This window comes from Natator depressus, chromosome 2, assembly GCF_965152275.1.
Source record: "Natator depressus isolate rNatDep1 chromosome 2, rNatDep2.hap1, whole genome shotgun sequence".
Lineage (NCBI taxonomy): Eukaryota > Metazoa > Chordata > Testudines > Cheloniidae > Natator > Natator depressus.
In genome coordinates, this window is record NC_134235.1 from 72880563 (window position 1) to 72896333 (window position 15771).

General features: G+C 40.4%; 1 protein-coding gene across 5 annotated transcripts in view; it reads right to left on the reverse strand.

Annotated features, from left to right (window-relative positions):
• Positions 1-15771, reverse strand: part of DTNA (dystrobrevin alpha) — a 297368-nt gene that overhangs the window by 121917 nt on the left and 159680 nt on the right. For all 5 annotated transcript variants that reach the window (XM_074944419.1, XM_074944416.1, XM_074944418.1 and 2 more), the window contains 2 exons: positions 12198-12265; positions 5482-5562 (listed from right to left, as the gene is read on the reverse strand). In XM_074944419.1, the coding sequence (XP_074800520.1) occupies positions 5482-5562; positions 12198-12265 (149 nt within the window). The remainder of the gene's footprint in view (positions 1-5481; positions 5563-12197; positions 12266-15771) is intronic.

A 15771-nucleotide genomic window follows, 5' to 3' on the forward strand; every position in this document is an offset into this window, starting at 1 on the left:
GGAGCTATGCAAAGTAATACACAAACATAACTCTCAACTATCCCTCAAAAGAGGGACATCACTCATTTTAGTCCCAAAATTATCTGTTTCTCACAAATTTATTATCCCTGCACTTTTATGGTTGAAAAATTTACAGCAGAAATAAAAAAACATGAAAGTGTGTTTACAAAAAGAGTTATCCACACTAAAGCAATGAATTCCAGGGCATTAAGTTTCCTGCATGACAATTTTGTGTTCCTCTCAATTTGGGGCTGTGTCACACATTTCATCCCACGTTTGGACACTGGCAAGTTGAGAGGTATGTAAAGAAATATCTTGTTAACTTTGGAGGGATACTGTAATTAAATCTGAAGTGTTGATACAACACAGGGCATCAACAGCTGATATTTTTCAATTTTTTCTGTTTATCTTTTCCATTTCCGTATGCAGAATTTCTTGAATTCATTAGGAGAATGAGGCTGGACTGGATCTGATTTTATCATGGTTGACAAGGAATTGCAATGACTTACTGGGGGGAGGGGGGGAGGAGTGACTTTAGTTAAGCTCGACCTAGGCTCAAGTGCTTGGAGAGCTTTTTAAAACAAAAAACTTGTGCATAGCGAGAATTTTCCTACAGTTTTACAGCCTGACCTTCAAGGTCTGTATTTGCAATTTTTTTAAAAAATCTGCTAAATATTGTTGATATTTTTCCCTTGACAAAATTAGCTGTCACCTAAATTTACCTAAATTTGATATAGCAGTTCATTTGAACTACACAAAAGCATTGGTACTTGGAAAAGTAACTTATCCAACTGCATTTCCTTTTAATTCCTTCCCCCTTTTATAGCTTTCTGCTTTTAGGCAATAGTTTAGTGGTAGGAAGATATGGATCTCTGTAACATCACAGCTGTTTCACACACTCCACCACCCATTACACAATATCTACATCATCAGGGAAAACTAACTGCTCACTCTGTTCCTGTAGTCTGCTCCAGAGCCCTCTTTTATATTAGCAGAGAGAAGAATTCACAGAGATGAGCACATGGATGTGTGTTTGCATAAAGCACAGCTGCAACAAACATAGGATTGTTCCTTATACAGTGTACCAGCCTAAATGGAAAAAAGAAAAGGAGTACTTGTGGCACCTTAGAGACTAACCAGTTTATTTGAGCATGAGCTTTCGTGAGCTACAGCTCACTTCATCGGATGCATAGCATATCGTGGAAACTGCAGAAGACATTATATACACACAGAGACCATGAAACAAAACTTCCTCCCACCCCACTGTCCTGCTGGTAACAGCTTATCTAAAGTGATCATCAAGGAGGGCCATTTCCAGCACAAATCCAGGTTCTCTCACCCTTCCCCCCCCCCACACACAAACTCACTCTCCTGCTGGTAATAGCCCATCCCTCTTTGAAACCTCTCTTTATAATGCGCATGATAATCAAGGTGGGTCATTTCCAGCACTAATCCAGGTTCTCTCACCACCACCACCCCCCACACACACCCCCCTCCAAAAACCACACACACAAACTCACTCTCCTGCTGGCAATAGCTCATCTTACAATGTGCACAGCAATAATCCAAGTTTAACCAGAACGTCCAACCCCCCCCGCAAGACGTTCTGGTTAAACTTGGATTATTGCTGTGCACATTGTAAGATTAGCTATTGCCAGCAGGAGAGTGAGTTTGTGTGTGTGGTTTTTGGAGGGGTGTGTGTGTGTGTGGGGGGGTGGTGGTGAGAAAACCTGGATTAGTGCTGGAAATGACCCACCTTGATTATCATGCGCATTATAAAAAGAGAGGTTTCAAAGAGGGATGGGCTATTACCAGCAGGAGAGTGAGTTTGTGTGTGGGGGGGGGGGGAAGGGTGAGAAAACCTGGATTTGTGCTGGAAATGGCCCTCCTTGATGATCACTTTAGATAAGCTGTTACCAGCAGGACAGTGGGGTGGGAGGAAGTTTTGTTTCATGGTCTCTGTGTGTATATAATGTCTTCTGCAGTTTCCACAATATGCTATGCATCCGATGAAGTGAGCTGTAGCTCACGAAAGCTCATGCTCAAATAAACTGGTTAGTCTCTAAGGTGCCACAAGTACTCCTTTTCTTTTTTCTTTTTACGAATACAGACTAACACGGCTGTTACTCTGAAACCAGCCTAAATGATATCCTAGAAGGAAAGGATCACATGCTACTATATACTAATGAGCATCTTTACATAAATATTGTGGCATTAATAAAATCTCTGTTCTTCCTTTGCCAGCATGGCCCCCTCTGGTATCCAAACAAGCACTGCTTTGCTCCCCAGACACCCTGAGCCTGCAGCTGACGGCAGCTCCCTGCACTTTATTAAATTAGTTCTTTTAAAAGAGCCCTTTAAATACACACACTGCCTCTTTTTTTCCATAAAAAAAAGACTACTCTGGTGTGAGTCAGAGAGGAGCTGGTTCAGGGGGCAGAGCAGAAGAGCACAGCTGAAAGAAGAACAGAGATGGCTTGAGAGGCAGGGGTTCCTAAAAGCTGGGATAAGAGTAGAGTTGTCTGAGTTTTTCTTTTTACAGCCACTCTTAAATGAAGCAGCTCAGATATAGCTGAACTATTTTTTCCCCCATTTCCACTTTTGTCTCCTGAATTCACTACTGCTCAGCACATACTCCACAGCAATTTCAGCGGGGAAAAAGAATTGCTAACGTTAGCGAGATGACTGTATTAACAACCACTTCAGAACCATCACTTAGTATAGTCTTGTGGTGTCTAGATATTCCATCTTGGACAGTCATTGTTCAGAGCTTAGATAATTTCCCTGAAACATTTGTAACTCTCTCCTCAGCAATCACAGCACACTCTAGTAGTGTAAAAGTCCAGGAAAGAAAGAGGAAAACTATTCTGACAATGGAAAAGATGCATTGTTCAACCATCTCAGAGCAACAATAATTATTTCTGAAGAGCTTGAGAAGGAAATAGTTTCACACAGACCTTCATTCTAAGGGTAAACTTTTGGTTAAATCCCTGTGTCTAGAGCTAGATACATGGGGATTTTGGTACAAATATGAGTGAGGGCTTTTAAATGACACAATCAACTTAAAAAATAAATCACTACGCTCTCCTTTTTCATTTGGAAAACTCAATAGGATATATAAAGGTTAAGGTACCCTAGGTTACTGTATTTAAAGGAAGCATTCAAAAATTTACAGCTGAATGAAGAGAGTAAATGAAGATTCTTGAACTCATTTGCTTTCCTCCACTCCTCCTTTATTTGCCATTTATCTTCCTTATAGAAGAGGATTTGTTTTTATGTAGCACCTTTTAGACTCAAAATATCCCAAAGCAAAAATAAGTTAATGACCATGTCGGCAAATGGAAAATCATCCACTATGTGCTCAGCCATAGTTTGCCCACCGTCTTAAAATTAGTGCCTCTTTTAGGGCTACTATTGACTTCAGTGGGCTTTGGATCATGCCTATTGAACTGGGTATGCGAGGAGGCCTAGACACACAAAGCTGTTAATTCTTGAAAAGCGATACCAGGAGCTCACATGAACACCTGACTGATTTCCACATCAATACTTATTTCACGTGGAATTTGAGCATTTCGCTGTGGGGTTGTGTCATTCTAGCAAGGTGCCCATGTTTTAAAATCGCATTAAAATCCTGGTGTAGGTAGGTGAACAGCCACCTCCTGGCTCAGAGCTCAGGTCCTATCCATTCCCCCTACAGCAAAAGTCACATAAAAGTAAAATTTCACACACAATATGGCCTTTGCTTCTTTGTTACTCCTCTGAGCTATCTAGCATTATGGTCCTGATATCATGCATGAAGTGTACCACAAGAAAACAGTAGACATTACTGTACCCTTCTCCCTAAGATAGCACTTCTTTCCGAGGGTGGCCTTTAAAAGTGCACTTAGTGCTCATAAATAGTGCTAGATTGACAGCCATAGAGACCAGAGTTTTTGGACCTTTGGTACTCTTATACAACATTGCTAAAATTACAATGCAGATATTCCACACAATGTCCTACCACGGTGCCTCAGCCTTTATCCAGAAAGACCATTTCTTCCTTCACTCCTTTTGGGTACGAGCGTATTTCAGTTTCCGTAAGCATTCATTCCTTTTCCTTCCCACTGAGGCAGCCGACAACGGAGCCAGTCATAAAGATGTTGTTTACAATCTGGACACCTTATCCATTAAGAACAGAACTGAGACCACCAACTTGTTTCACACAGGTTACTGAAGAAAACTCTGATGGTATTGATTTTTAATCACTGACTGGCTTTGTTCAAAGTAGTGACAAAAGGTGTCAGACTCTATATTCTATTATAAAAAGAAATACTATTTGTATGTTTACACAAAAACACTACACATTTCATAAATACTAATTATTGTTCTGTGTTCCATTACCAATGCCTTCAGCCATCCAGTCTCCCCTACGATGAGGCTATTATATCCTTGTACTTAAAATAAGCTCAATTAGATTTTTTTTTTGGGGGGGGGGGGGGGGGACGACTCAAGACCAGTGTATACAGTTACCATGGAAATTAAGTGAAAATTTCATCCTCTGAAATTAAAAATAAAATATTTTTTAAGGAAACACGATCACAGCAGCTCTGTCCAGTGTGTTTCCTTCTGAATTGAGCAAGACTGAACTACTGTAGCTGTAGGAAACTGTACTGGGCAGCCTGCTTGTGACATGGACCAAGCCTATGGTCCTTACGCAAGCTAAAAATGCCTATTAATATGAGAGGTACGCTAAAGAGGTGATTGCAGGATTTGACCCACGGCTAGTAACCTCCTGCGTGTTCTACCCATTCTCCATTTTCTTTTAAAAGCTTTTCAGACTGGCCTTTTGCCGATATTTGGAGGCCACAAGCAGAAGATTATCCTGCAGCACCAATATTCACAACCTCAAAGCAAAGAGATCGCTGCTGAGCTGCACAGGTCGTGTCTATGTTTTTTTTTTTTTTTTTTTTAAACTCCCTCCAGTGCAGCTCTTCTGGTGGCAGCACAAGTGTTTAGACCAGTCATTGTGACAGTTAGCGGAGATACATTGGTGAGATTTCTTTTTAATAGCCCAGTGTAAACAGGCCTAGTGAGAAACATTAAAAAAAAAAATCTGCAAAACAAATGGCAAAGTCTATGGGGTGGTGGCTTTTTTTTTTTTTTTTTTTTTTTTTTAAACAAAAAAATTTTTTTTTTAAAAGCTCCTGGCATTTTTCATAACCTGCTAAGAGAAACTGTTTTTAAAAGAAAAATCACCACATTTAGAAGCAGCATTAAAGAAATTCCCCTCCCCCCCAATAGCAACACTTCCACACTTAACGCTTTGAGGATAATTAACAGTATGGAATTATTCTACATTTCTTTATTACCCTGGCATTCTTATTAGTGTCTCCTAACTGTACATTAAAATAAACCCATATTTTCCTTTCAACTGGAGAAGAAACAGATCCTACAGTGGTAAGACTAAAGATGGTACTTGCGGTTAACAACGGACATACTTACAGTTGCATTTCTTCTGTACAAATCTAAGCTTGCATGCTGTTCTGTAGGTGGATAAACGGATGCGATCCAGATCTTGAGCCCCTAGTGGAAGAGAATTATGCATATGCTGTGACATTTCCCTGGGGTAGAGTCCACAATGTCTGCAAGAACAATGAAACGTGTGCGTACTGTGACATTCTATACCTTGGGGGAGTGTCTTGTAACCCCCATATTCCTCATATATACGATTGTGATCTTATATATAAAGCATGCCATGTGAGGTATCAGGGGAAAGGTTATGAACTGCTCAAAGCCACTGTTCTATCTAAATATGTATATCTTTAGTGCATATGAAGTTATGAGAATTCTGTTGTATGGTTGTCATTAAAACATGCTATAAAAGTTGGGGAATCAGCCAGATATTAGCTCCCCAGAGACAACAGCAAGGAAAGTAACCAGTGCCCAGGCAGGGTGTCAAACAACCATCAAGAGCCATTGTCCAGCAAGGGAGCTACAATTCAATGACTCACCTGCATAAGGCTGCACCAGGGGAATTGCTCAAGTTGCCTGGGGACTCAGCAATGCCCACCAGACATGCCTGGACTTGTGTTCTCCAAGCACACGGGACTGAAGATATTAAACAGAACACAGGGGGCCCATGCTTCGCCCATCTATGCTGCAAGCAACAAAGACACTCAGAAGAAGACCGGCCCAGGTTTAGGGGACAAACCTGTATATGAAGGACTGCAATATCCAGTGGAGGTGAGAGAAACTGCTTAATCTAGTTGTTGCCCAGACTAATAGGGTTGAGAGTTTAGACTGTGTGCTTATATTTTATTTCTGTTGGTAACTGACTGACTTTTTGCCTAACACTTAATATAACTTAAAATCAATCTTTTATAGTCAATAAATTTAACTGTTTATCTTTACCAGTGAGTTTGCCTGAAGTGTGTGGTAAATCTGCTCAGATTTGCAAAGGCTAGTGTATGACCACTTTCCATTGATGAAGTGGTAAACCAATTAATAAATTTGCACTGCTCATCTTGAGCGGTGCAAGACGATATATTACTGAGGTACAGTCCTGGGAGCTGGGGGGATTTGGCTGGTGCCTTTCTCAACGTAATTCATGAGTGGCTCTGGGAGCATTCATGCCATATAGCTGGGTGAGGGGCTCCACATGCTGTTGTGCTGTGCGATCACAGCTTCTGAAGGAGTTTGCTGTTTGTCACTAGCAAAGCATTGAGAAAGACAGCCCAGGCTGGAGAGATAAAGGGGTACAGTGGTCCCACAGTCCCAGGCTGCATCCTAGGGATCCCGTCACATGTACTTGTTTCTTGTTAACAATGGACACATAGGAGAAAGGACATAGAAGCACATGCTGTCCGACATTTTTAAGACTGCCTATTTTTGGGGAAGAGGGGGAAGTGTCCTGGTGTTAAACATTCATGAAGAAAGCCAAGGAATAGTAAGCCTACACTGTCTGACACTCTGAAGAAAATCTGGTCAAGCTTCAGGCTAAAAGACAAACTGGCCAAGCTCCAAGATAAGGGAAAACCTCCTAATTTTAAATTTTTAACAACAAAGCTCACAATAAATATCTTCAGCTGTCATGCCAGCTCAAAACCAGGTATTGTCAGAAGACCAGATTAGAAACAATACAACAGCTGAACTTAGAGACTGGTAGATGACAAACTTTAGGGCAAAAAATATACCGCAAAAGAGTGGGCCACATTGACCACTGATGCGGAGATTCATTTTTTGCAGTGGGAGCCTCAAGGAGTCAGTTCATGCCCAGACTGACCCTGGATGCTCTAAATATACAAAGCTGGCAATGTCCCCAAAGCAGCTGCCAGCAGTGCTTTTCCTGCCCATGTCTTTTCCCTTTTGCCAGGGCTGGAAGGGGAGGTAGTGTAGGAGCCAACTAGGATGGGTCTACTCCCACTGAGAGCTTCTCTGTACCACCCAAGTAGCCAGAAAGGGGTCAGAATGAGGGTGAGAATCTGGCATAGTACCTTTAAGCATCGAGCCATTGTTCATTACTTATAATATTTTTTAAAACTCAAAGGCAGATGAGTAGATTCTTCTTATTTATTCCCAGGCTGACATGTCATACAAGATCTAGGCAATTGTTACTACCATGTGGCATATTAACTTTTATTAATATAGAGTCAATGACATTTTCAGATTTGTGTTTTGAATGTGGTTGCAACTATGTAAAAGAGGAGAATTTGCCCCATCAACTTGAGCAACTTCATCTCTGGAATAGATACTAAAACAGAGAGTTACACACTTCAAAGCTGCTTGAAGAACTGTCCAAACTCATGTTCATTCTAAATACAACTAGTGTAAAATTAAACTGTCAAAGTGTAGTGAAGTGAAAATATGGCTGTCCTGTTTAACTGGTTTCACAAATCCCTTCTTTGACATACATACCAACATTATTAGATCTGCCACTGCTTTATAATTGTACATTATGCTTGTGTTCACCCACTCTTTGATGAGCAATTAGGCATTGATTGGATCCAAACATTTCAAACTTGCACTGATCTCTTCTTTCTCCCCAGCCCCTGCCCCGCTGCTGACCAGATTCTCCCACACCACCCTCCCAGTACTGTACTAGTTCCTTTTCCACAGTTGGCTGTCTTAATACCATCTGTTCCTGGCAAAACGTACTCTGAACTACTTAGCATCTGGTCCTGAAAGGTTTTGATTTTTTTCATGACATGCTTTCCTGTTAACAGACTCAGTTTTTCTCTTCTCCATTCATATTTTGCTGACAACACAGACGAAAGCTGAAATATCTGAGGCAGGATACTGGAATTTCTTTAACACAGAGTCTTTCCTTTTTTATTAGGAACAATTAAGAAAACCAGTTCCTCTTTTTGTAGCCACTCATGTATGATAAAACAGATTGCTATATAGATCACCTTTGCTTACCCCATAAGAATTGGGATAATTGGGAAATAACTTTGAACTGATTGTTAAGGTCTTATGTCTGTGTTATTGCATGGCACTTGAATCTTATTAAATATGCTTTGAGAGATCATTTTATGGTTCATTATATTTTTCTTTACAATGTTGCAACAACATAAACCAAGTAATATTAGTGTATTTCTATAGTGCCATTCAACTAGGGCTTTGGAGTGCCTCTCAAAGGTCTTGTTACAAGGCTTAAATAATTTTCTATAAGTCTCTGAGGTAGGTATTATATCCATTTTACAGACTGAAACTGCAGAGGAAAAGTTATGCTACTCGCCCAAGGTTCATAGTGAATTGGTGAGAACCAGAAAGAGAAGTCAGCAATCATGTATCCTAGTTACTTGCTATAACCACAATGTTCATATTGCATAGTCAACAAACATACATAATTCCTACACAATGGGCAAGATTCTGTGTCACTAGTAATTGGGAGCCTAAGTTATGACACCCTCTCCAAGTTACACTCAGGTCCACTGTGCTGCCAGGAATATTCTCAGCACCACATGCTTTAGTCCCACCCCTGACACACCCCTCCTTCCATCAGCTGCACCACACTCCTTATGCTGGGGCTTGAGATGCGCTCCTCAGTAGGCAACTTTAGAGGTGGTCCCACAGTGCCTGTAGTGGGGAAATTCTCCCCTGGCTTTCAGGGCTCCTTTATACCACTAGAGACCTTTTATGAGATGTAAAGGGTCTGGTGCAGAAGTGAGAATCTCCAATATGTATTTTGTAGACAATAAGGAGAGCTGAGAAAACTTATATGCAATACATTTTGCCATTTTTGCTGTTTGCAGAGTGATTTTTTAATGAGTTGGGTGAAAACATTTTTTTTTTTAATGTATTGGCTGGGCAATGCAGGAAAATTTACTACTCCTGCTTCTGTCCCAAACATATCTAGTGGTCTCAGTTCAAATTTTGGCTCCAGTCTGAAATTTGTTCTTCCAAAAACAATACAATACCTTACTTACATTGACGCTAGTGAAAAACAACGAAAGATGTCAGGTGGTGAAAAGGCAAATCAAACTTCAGTTTCTAAATTGCCTAAATTATTGCCAATAGTTTCTCATACTATCTGATCAGCTGCAGCATTAGAGGTTGTGTCTGGGAATTCTCATCACATTTCATATTGTTGGCACTTTGAAAAGAGAATAAAGCAATAAACTGCAAGCTTTGTCTCATGTTTCCATACTTTGCAACAGTACTCTGTGTCTACTGGATAATCTATGCTGGCAGCCCCAAGTGGGTCCATGTTCTGTTCACCATATTTTGTGGGGCATCCATCAGTTCATTCCCCTCTAGATGTCTGTAAATGTGTCAGCTAAAACTACTGGTATTCCATTTGTTTTGACACCCTAGTGTGCCTTTTGAGTTGTAAGAGACCATGTAAACTTTGACCTCAGAATTCCAGATAAGAGAATACTAGATATAACACTAATTCATAGAAAGAAAAGGACTTGTGGCACCTTAGAGACTAACCAATTTATTTGAGCATAAGCTTTCGTGAGCTACAGCTCACTTCATCGGATGCATTCAGTGTAGCTCACGAAAGCTTATGCTCAAATAAATTGGTTAGTCTCTAAGGTGCCACAAGTCCTCCTTTTCTTTTTGCGAATACAGACTAACACGGCTGCTACTCTGAAACGAATTCATAGAACATTTTAACTGGCAGCTGTAAGGATGTCCCCTCCATAGGAAAACAAATTGTTTTAGGAGTAGTGTGTAAACACTAAATACAGAGGAGCTTCAGAATCCACCTACCATGTAAAATATGAGTATCATAAAAAAAAAAACCTATGCCATTGTGCAGGAAAACCGCCCTATTTAGGAGAGCATGTAAGCATTTCCTTAAGTGACCTGAAGAAGAGCTCCACGTAAGGTCAAAAGCTTGTCTCTTTTATTGACGGAAGTTGGTCCAACAACAGATATTACTTCACCCACCTTGTCTCTCGCAAGACCTTGTCTCTCGCAAGTCTTACTTATCTTTAATCTTTTCCTCTTTAAATGCATGGTTGGGGGTTTTTTTGCAAACAGCAAGGAGAAGAAAACTTTAAATACATAACCATACATAAGGAAATAAAACATTAAAACACTCTACATTTCAATATGTAGAAAATGGTGTATAATAGCTATTTGCATATGGCAAAGGCAAAAAACAAACCTTGAAACAAGCTGTAACAAACCATCACAAACTCTTAAGGTCCAAAATAAAATAAAATGTTCTGCTTTTGAAGTGTATATATTAGACTGAAAAAATAATATCCTGTGGCCAGATAGCAAGATAATATAGGATGGTAAGTTTCTCCATTGTCAAGATGTCCAATACTTTACTGAGGGCTTGATCCCATACCTGTTAAAGTCTGGCTCAGAAGGAATATGCTGATCACACTATTGGGCAACACTGTAAAACAAGGAGGGAATCAACTTTTCTAACAGGTGCATCCCTATCAAGGCCCAACCCCCCGAAAGGACTTAGGTAGTTGTGTGGGAAAACCCAAAGTCATACCAGCTTGCATTTGACCCTTTCCCCAAAAGTTCAAAAATGAAAAATCCTGCCACACCTTTGAAAGAGCCTCCAACACAGTTGCAGCACCAACATATACCAGAATCAAATCAGTCTGGCCCATGTCTACATAATCAGGGTGGTGTCAAGTATATTCTCTGCAGCAGTGAACATGGGTATTCAAATGGTCAGTACAGACACACAATGCAGCTGTAGGTTTCCAGAATTTCCCTCAGAATTTAAAATTAAGATGAAACAGGAATTTTAAGGAGGGATTCTCAAAAGCACTCAGCATTGTCCTAACTCTACTCCCATTGAAGTCAATGGTAAAAAAACCCCCGACAACCTATCCAGGACAGGAGTTGGGCCAATACTGAACACTTCTAAAAATCACACTTTTAATATTCAGCTCTCAGTTCTCTGTGTACTTTTTAGCTGGAGGCTCCAAAACCTTGAAAAATGGCATGGATACATAGATATAGGTAATCTGCTAGACATTTGTTAGACATATTTAATATTTTTCCTTCAAAGTCTGTTAAGAGTCTACAAAGTACCTTGTTCTGTCAACATTTACTAGTTTGAAAGTACTACACCTCATGGATATAAATTATATTATGACCATAATAGAGCTAAGGGATATACCTGATCATTCTTGTCCTAAAAATTAGGAAAATCTAGTAAAATCAGGAAGATCCCAAACTTTATACAAGGAAAAAAACAGTCTCCCAAAGGAAACAATGGATTTGTTCACAAGGGAGATAAGAGGAGTGAGGAGTAGTTAGGAATAGGGGCAACTCTAGTTCATATGATATTTTGGGGACGGCAAACAGGTTTATTATAGAACAGATACATTTAGACCATAAAAGAAAAAAGGATACATTCAAGTGGGATATCTGGGATTTGAAACTGTTCCTTAGTAACCTGGTGTTTTGGGGATGATTGTTTTCTTTCTCCATAGATTACATTTGTGTAATCATCAGTATTTTAAACTTCTTTGGATGAATTAGCTATTATTGAAACAGAGGTAAAGTAACAACCTGGTTCAGAAGATCACAGAAATCAGGGATGGAAAAGATCTATTCTGCAGTATCAGGTTAATTAAATCCACCCTCCTGCAATTTATCTCTCTCACAGTAAAAACACAATTCTTTAGAATGAGAATGGGACAGATACTTTACGTAAGGTTCACTGATGTTATGTTGCATCTGGTTCATCTTTTGTAATGAAACAGTTAGATCTCTAAAAACACAGTACTTACGCATTTCGGCAAACAGCTGCCTTCTTTCTGCCATGGTATTTCCTCTTTTCCCGCAATCTTCAATCATTCTAAAAGACAAAATCACCAGAAAATATTTAAATATCCACAAGCTGAACATCAGCCCTTGCTAGCCCTACTGTAGCACTGTTTGGGAGAAAAACAGATCTCACATTCTCCTCCCTGGCCTAGATTTTGCTTTCAATGTAGTGTGTCCTAAATAAGGGGATCTTATTGGTAAATTATATAAAGGGAGAAGAAATCGGAAGGTGTAAACTCTCTGCCTCTACTAACCAGAGCTGAATTCAAACCAGTGCCCATAAAATGAAAGGCTATGTAATCTCATTAACTATCTCTGGAGCTCCCCACTACCATGGATATTTCTAGTTGAACTTTTAATAGTATACATGAGTGCTTGTAGGAAGTCATCACAGATCTAAGGGCCCGCTGATTAAAAACCTATTAAAAGATTACATCTTTCAGTAATCAACAGAGTTGAGCAAACAGTTCATAGTGAATAAATTAGCTGAATTTAGCCTCTTTTTATTGTTTATGAGTTGTTCGTTTACAATTTAAGTTGATTTTTATTGAAAGTTAGTCACCAAATATTCTCTATGAACAGTACATAGACAAATAATTAGTTGTGAACAATTCATTATAAATAGCTGATAGTCAAAATTTGACCTGGATTGGTTAGTGTTGATTTGGCACAGGGGTCATATGGTTCTGTATTGATTTCCTAACTAGATTAGCTTATTAAGTCAGAGTAAGGCCACTCATTTACATATTCAGAATGTGTTTTCCACAAACGTTCTTCAACACTTGCATAATATGCTCTGTTTCTACAGTGCCAGGAAATTCATTTGCCCCAAAAAAAAAAAAAAATAATGCAAAAGGGGCACAAATGTCAGGGGCTTTTTTATTTGCAGAAAAATGCTTAAGGTATTTACCTAGGTCTAGTTATCAATGTCTGGTTTAAAGGGCAGTGTTTGATTAGGTACTCCCTTTCGATCTCACGTGTGGCCATCCACAGGGGAGGGCCTTCTCTGTTGAAGGGAAAAAATAGTATTTTCCCAACCACATGTACCATTTTCTTCCAGCAGCATAATGCTAAAATCATCTTTTCCTGGTTGAAAAATCCTTTAGTTTAGCAACTATTTCCTTTTCCATGCCACCGCATCATCCTGTCGTTTTGCCCGTATTTGTTTGTTTTCTGTACAGGCGTTTCTTTGGCACTCATGGTAGTATCTGAGCAGCCAACGTACATTAATGAATTCATCCTCCTGTGAGCTGAAGTAGTATTATTAACTCCATCTCATAGTTAGGGGAATAGAGGCACACAGGGATTATATGACTTGCTGGGTTCACAAAAGGTCTATGGCAGAACCAGGAGCAGAATCCAGGTCTCCTGAGACCCAACCCGTGTAGCACCTTAACCACACCACCGTTCTTTTCCTGGAATGTTACATTGTTACAGCTGTTCTTTATACAGAAGGCATGCTTTTGAGATCTTTAATTTCTATAAATAGGCTCATTATTATTAATTTCCTTTACATACTATAATCCATAAAGCCTTCAACCAGGCGAGGGCCTCATTGTGCTAGACATTTTATAGATATATTGTAAAGACAGTCCTTGCCCCAAACGGTCTTAAAAGACAGGATACAACAGGTGGGTGAAACAGGATGTGAGGCGGTAAGGTAACAATGACAGGCAAATTATTGCATAGCCTGCCTCTGTGTGCAATGCAATTCACAGGTGTCACTAAACTAACGAGTTGCAGTAATCTCACTTAGTTGCTTCCTATTCTTCATCTTGTACTTTGCTTCCTATCCTTGCAAAAGAAAGTATCTTATGTTACATGGAGCTAAGAAAAAGTTATTTTTCAAGTCCCACTGGTAGAAATTCAGTCATATCCCACATCTTCAAAATCATCTTTCCATATTATGAATTCACAAAACTAGTATGCACCAAACACTTGACGAAATCAAGATGTTACTATAACCCACTGGTCATTGTGCTGTGTCTCCCAGTCTTCTGTGGTTTGGGCACAGAGGGGGAAATCTGTTTCAGCTCTTAACCACTCAGCTTGACTCTTTAGCACAAGCTGTAGAGACTCATGCTTTCAGCTCTGGACATCTTCAGGTCAATCCCCACTATCCGCCCAGACAGCTGCTGCAATGTTATTTTACTCCACTGATTCTATTGAGCTTATAGTAGACAACAGTTCACAGAAAAATAGCTTTTAATGTTCTAAGGTTCTTCTCAACAGGAAAGAACTTTTCTATTGCAGATAAGACAAACACCTATAGTGCATCTAACGACTTATTTTCATGGGCTAATTAACAAGGGTGTTGATGAGCAAGGCAGTAAACTTCAATGTATTGCAGATTCTCTTGCTCAGAATCCCAAAATCTGTTTCAAAACTCATGTTTTCCAGCCTCTGAAAATAATATTTAACTTATATTGATATGCTGAGCTGATGCCTTCTATGTTCACTGTATACGACAGTCCAGCTTCAGGAAATACAATAAATAAATGGTTTGGTCCTGACTGAGTCTGATCTGACTCTTTCAAATGCAATCTCTTCCTCTATTTCCCTACAGCACCAAGAACACTATCTATTTTATAAATTTTTCTTTTTATAAAATCAGGAAAAAATATTAAATGCTGCAGAAAAGAATAAAAACTAAACATACTTCTTCCCTCCTCCCCCTCCCCATCTCCTTGCTGTTAGTCTGTTACAATATTTATAAATGAAAGCCTCCTATGATTAGGATTGCCAACTTTATAATTGATGAAAACTGAACAACCTTGCCCCACGCCCTGGGGTCCCGCCTCTTCCTGAGGTCCCGCCCACTGCTCACTCCTCTCCCCCACTCCCTCTGTCCCTTGCTCTCCCCTCACTCCCCACTCTCCTGGGACTCAACTGCTGCCTGCAGAGCCAGGCTGGGAGGAGCTGACGCGGAGCCTGCCTGGAGCAATCAGGGCATGGCGGGGCACAAGATTCCCCCCCTCGCCCTGGGTGGCAACACCTCTCTCTTGCAGCCTGGTACAGAAGCCAGCCACTGCTCTTTGTCAGGCATCAGCAGGTGAGCAGAGAGCAGCTCCTCCATGTGGCTTCAGCTACCGCTGCTGCTCTTCCCACCCTGCAGTAGTGGAGGCTGGTCACCGATCACCCTCCTATGTCCAAGCCAATCGAACAAAAAGGACCCTGCCCCTAAAAAGCATTTTCCCCAAGAGCCCAAACCGAACCAGTTTTCCACAGCTACAGGGGGAAAGGATTGATTCCCAAACAGTGCCCAGGAGTGCCTGCCTTTCTCCAGTCAAGCCCCACTCCCTCCTGAGTTGGAGACCCCACATGCAATCCTCGGTCCTACCCGTTCAAGGCAGAGCTGGAAGTCACAGCCAAAAACAGCTAGCTGAACTTCCCCCCACTTAAGCCACATGATATTTGCACCCCAAAGCCCTGCACTATTTATTGCCCCACAACAAGATGGGCCCTGCAATATTCATTAACCCCTTACAAACACCCTGGAATACACAACTCCCAAAGCTCCAAAGGACTTTTCATCCA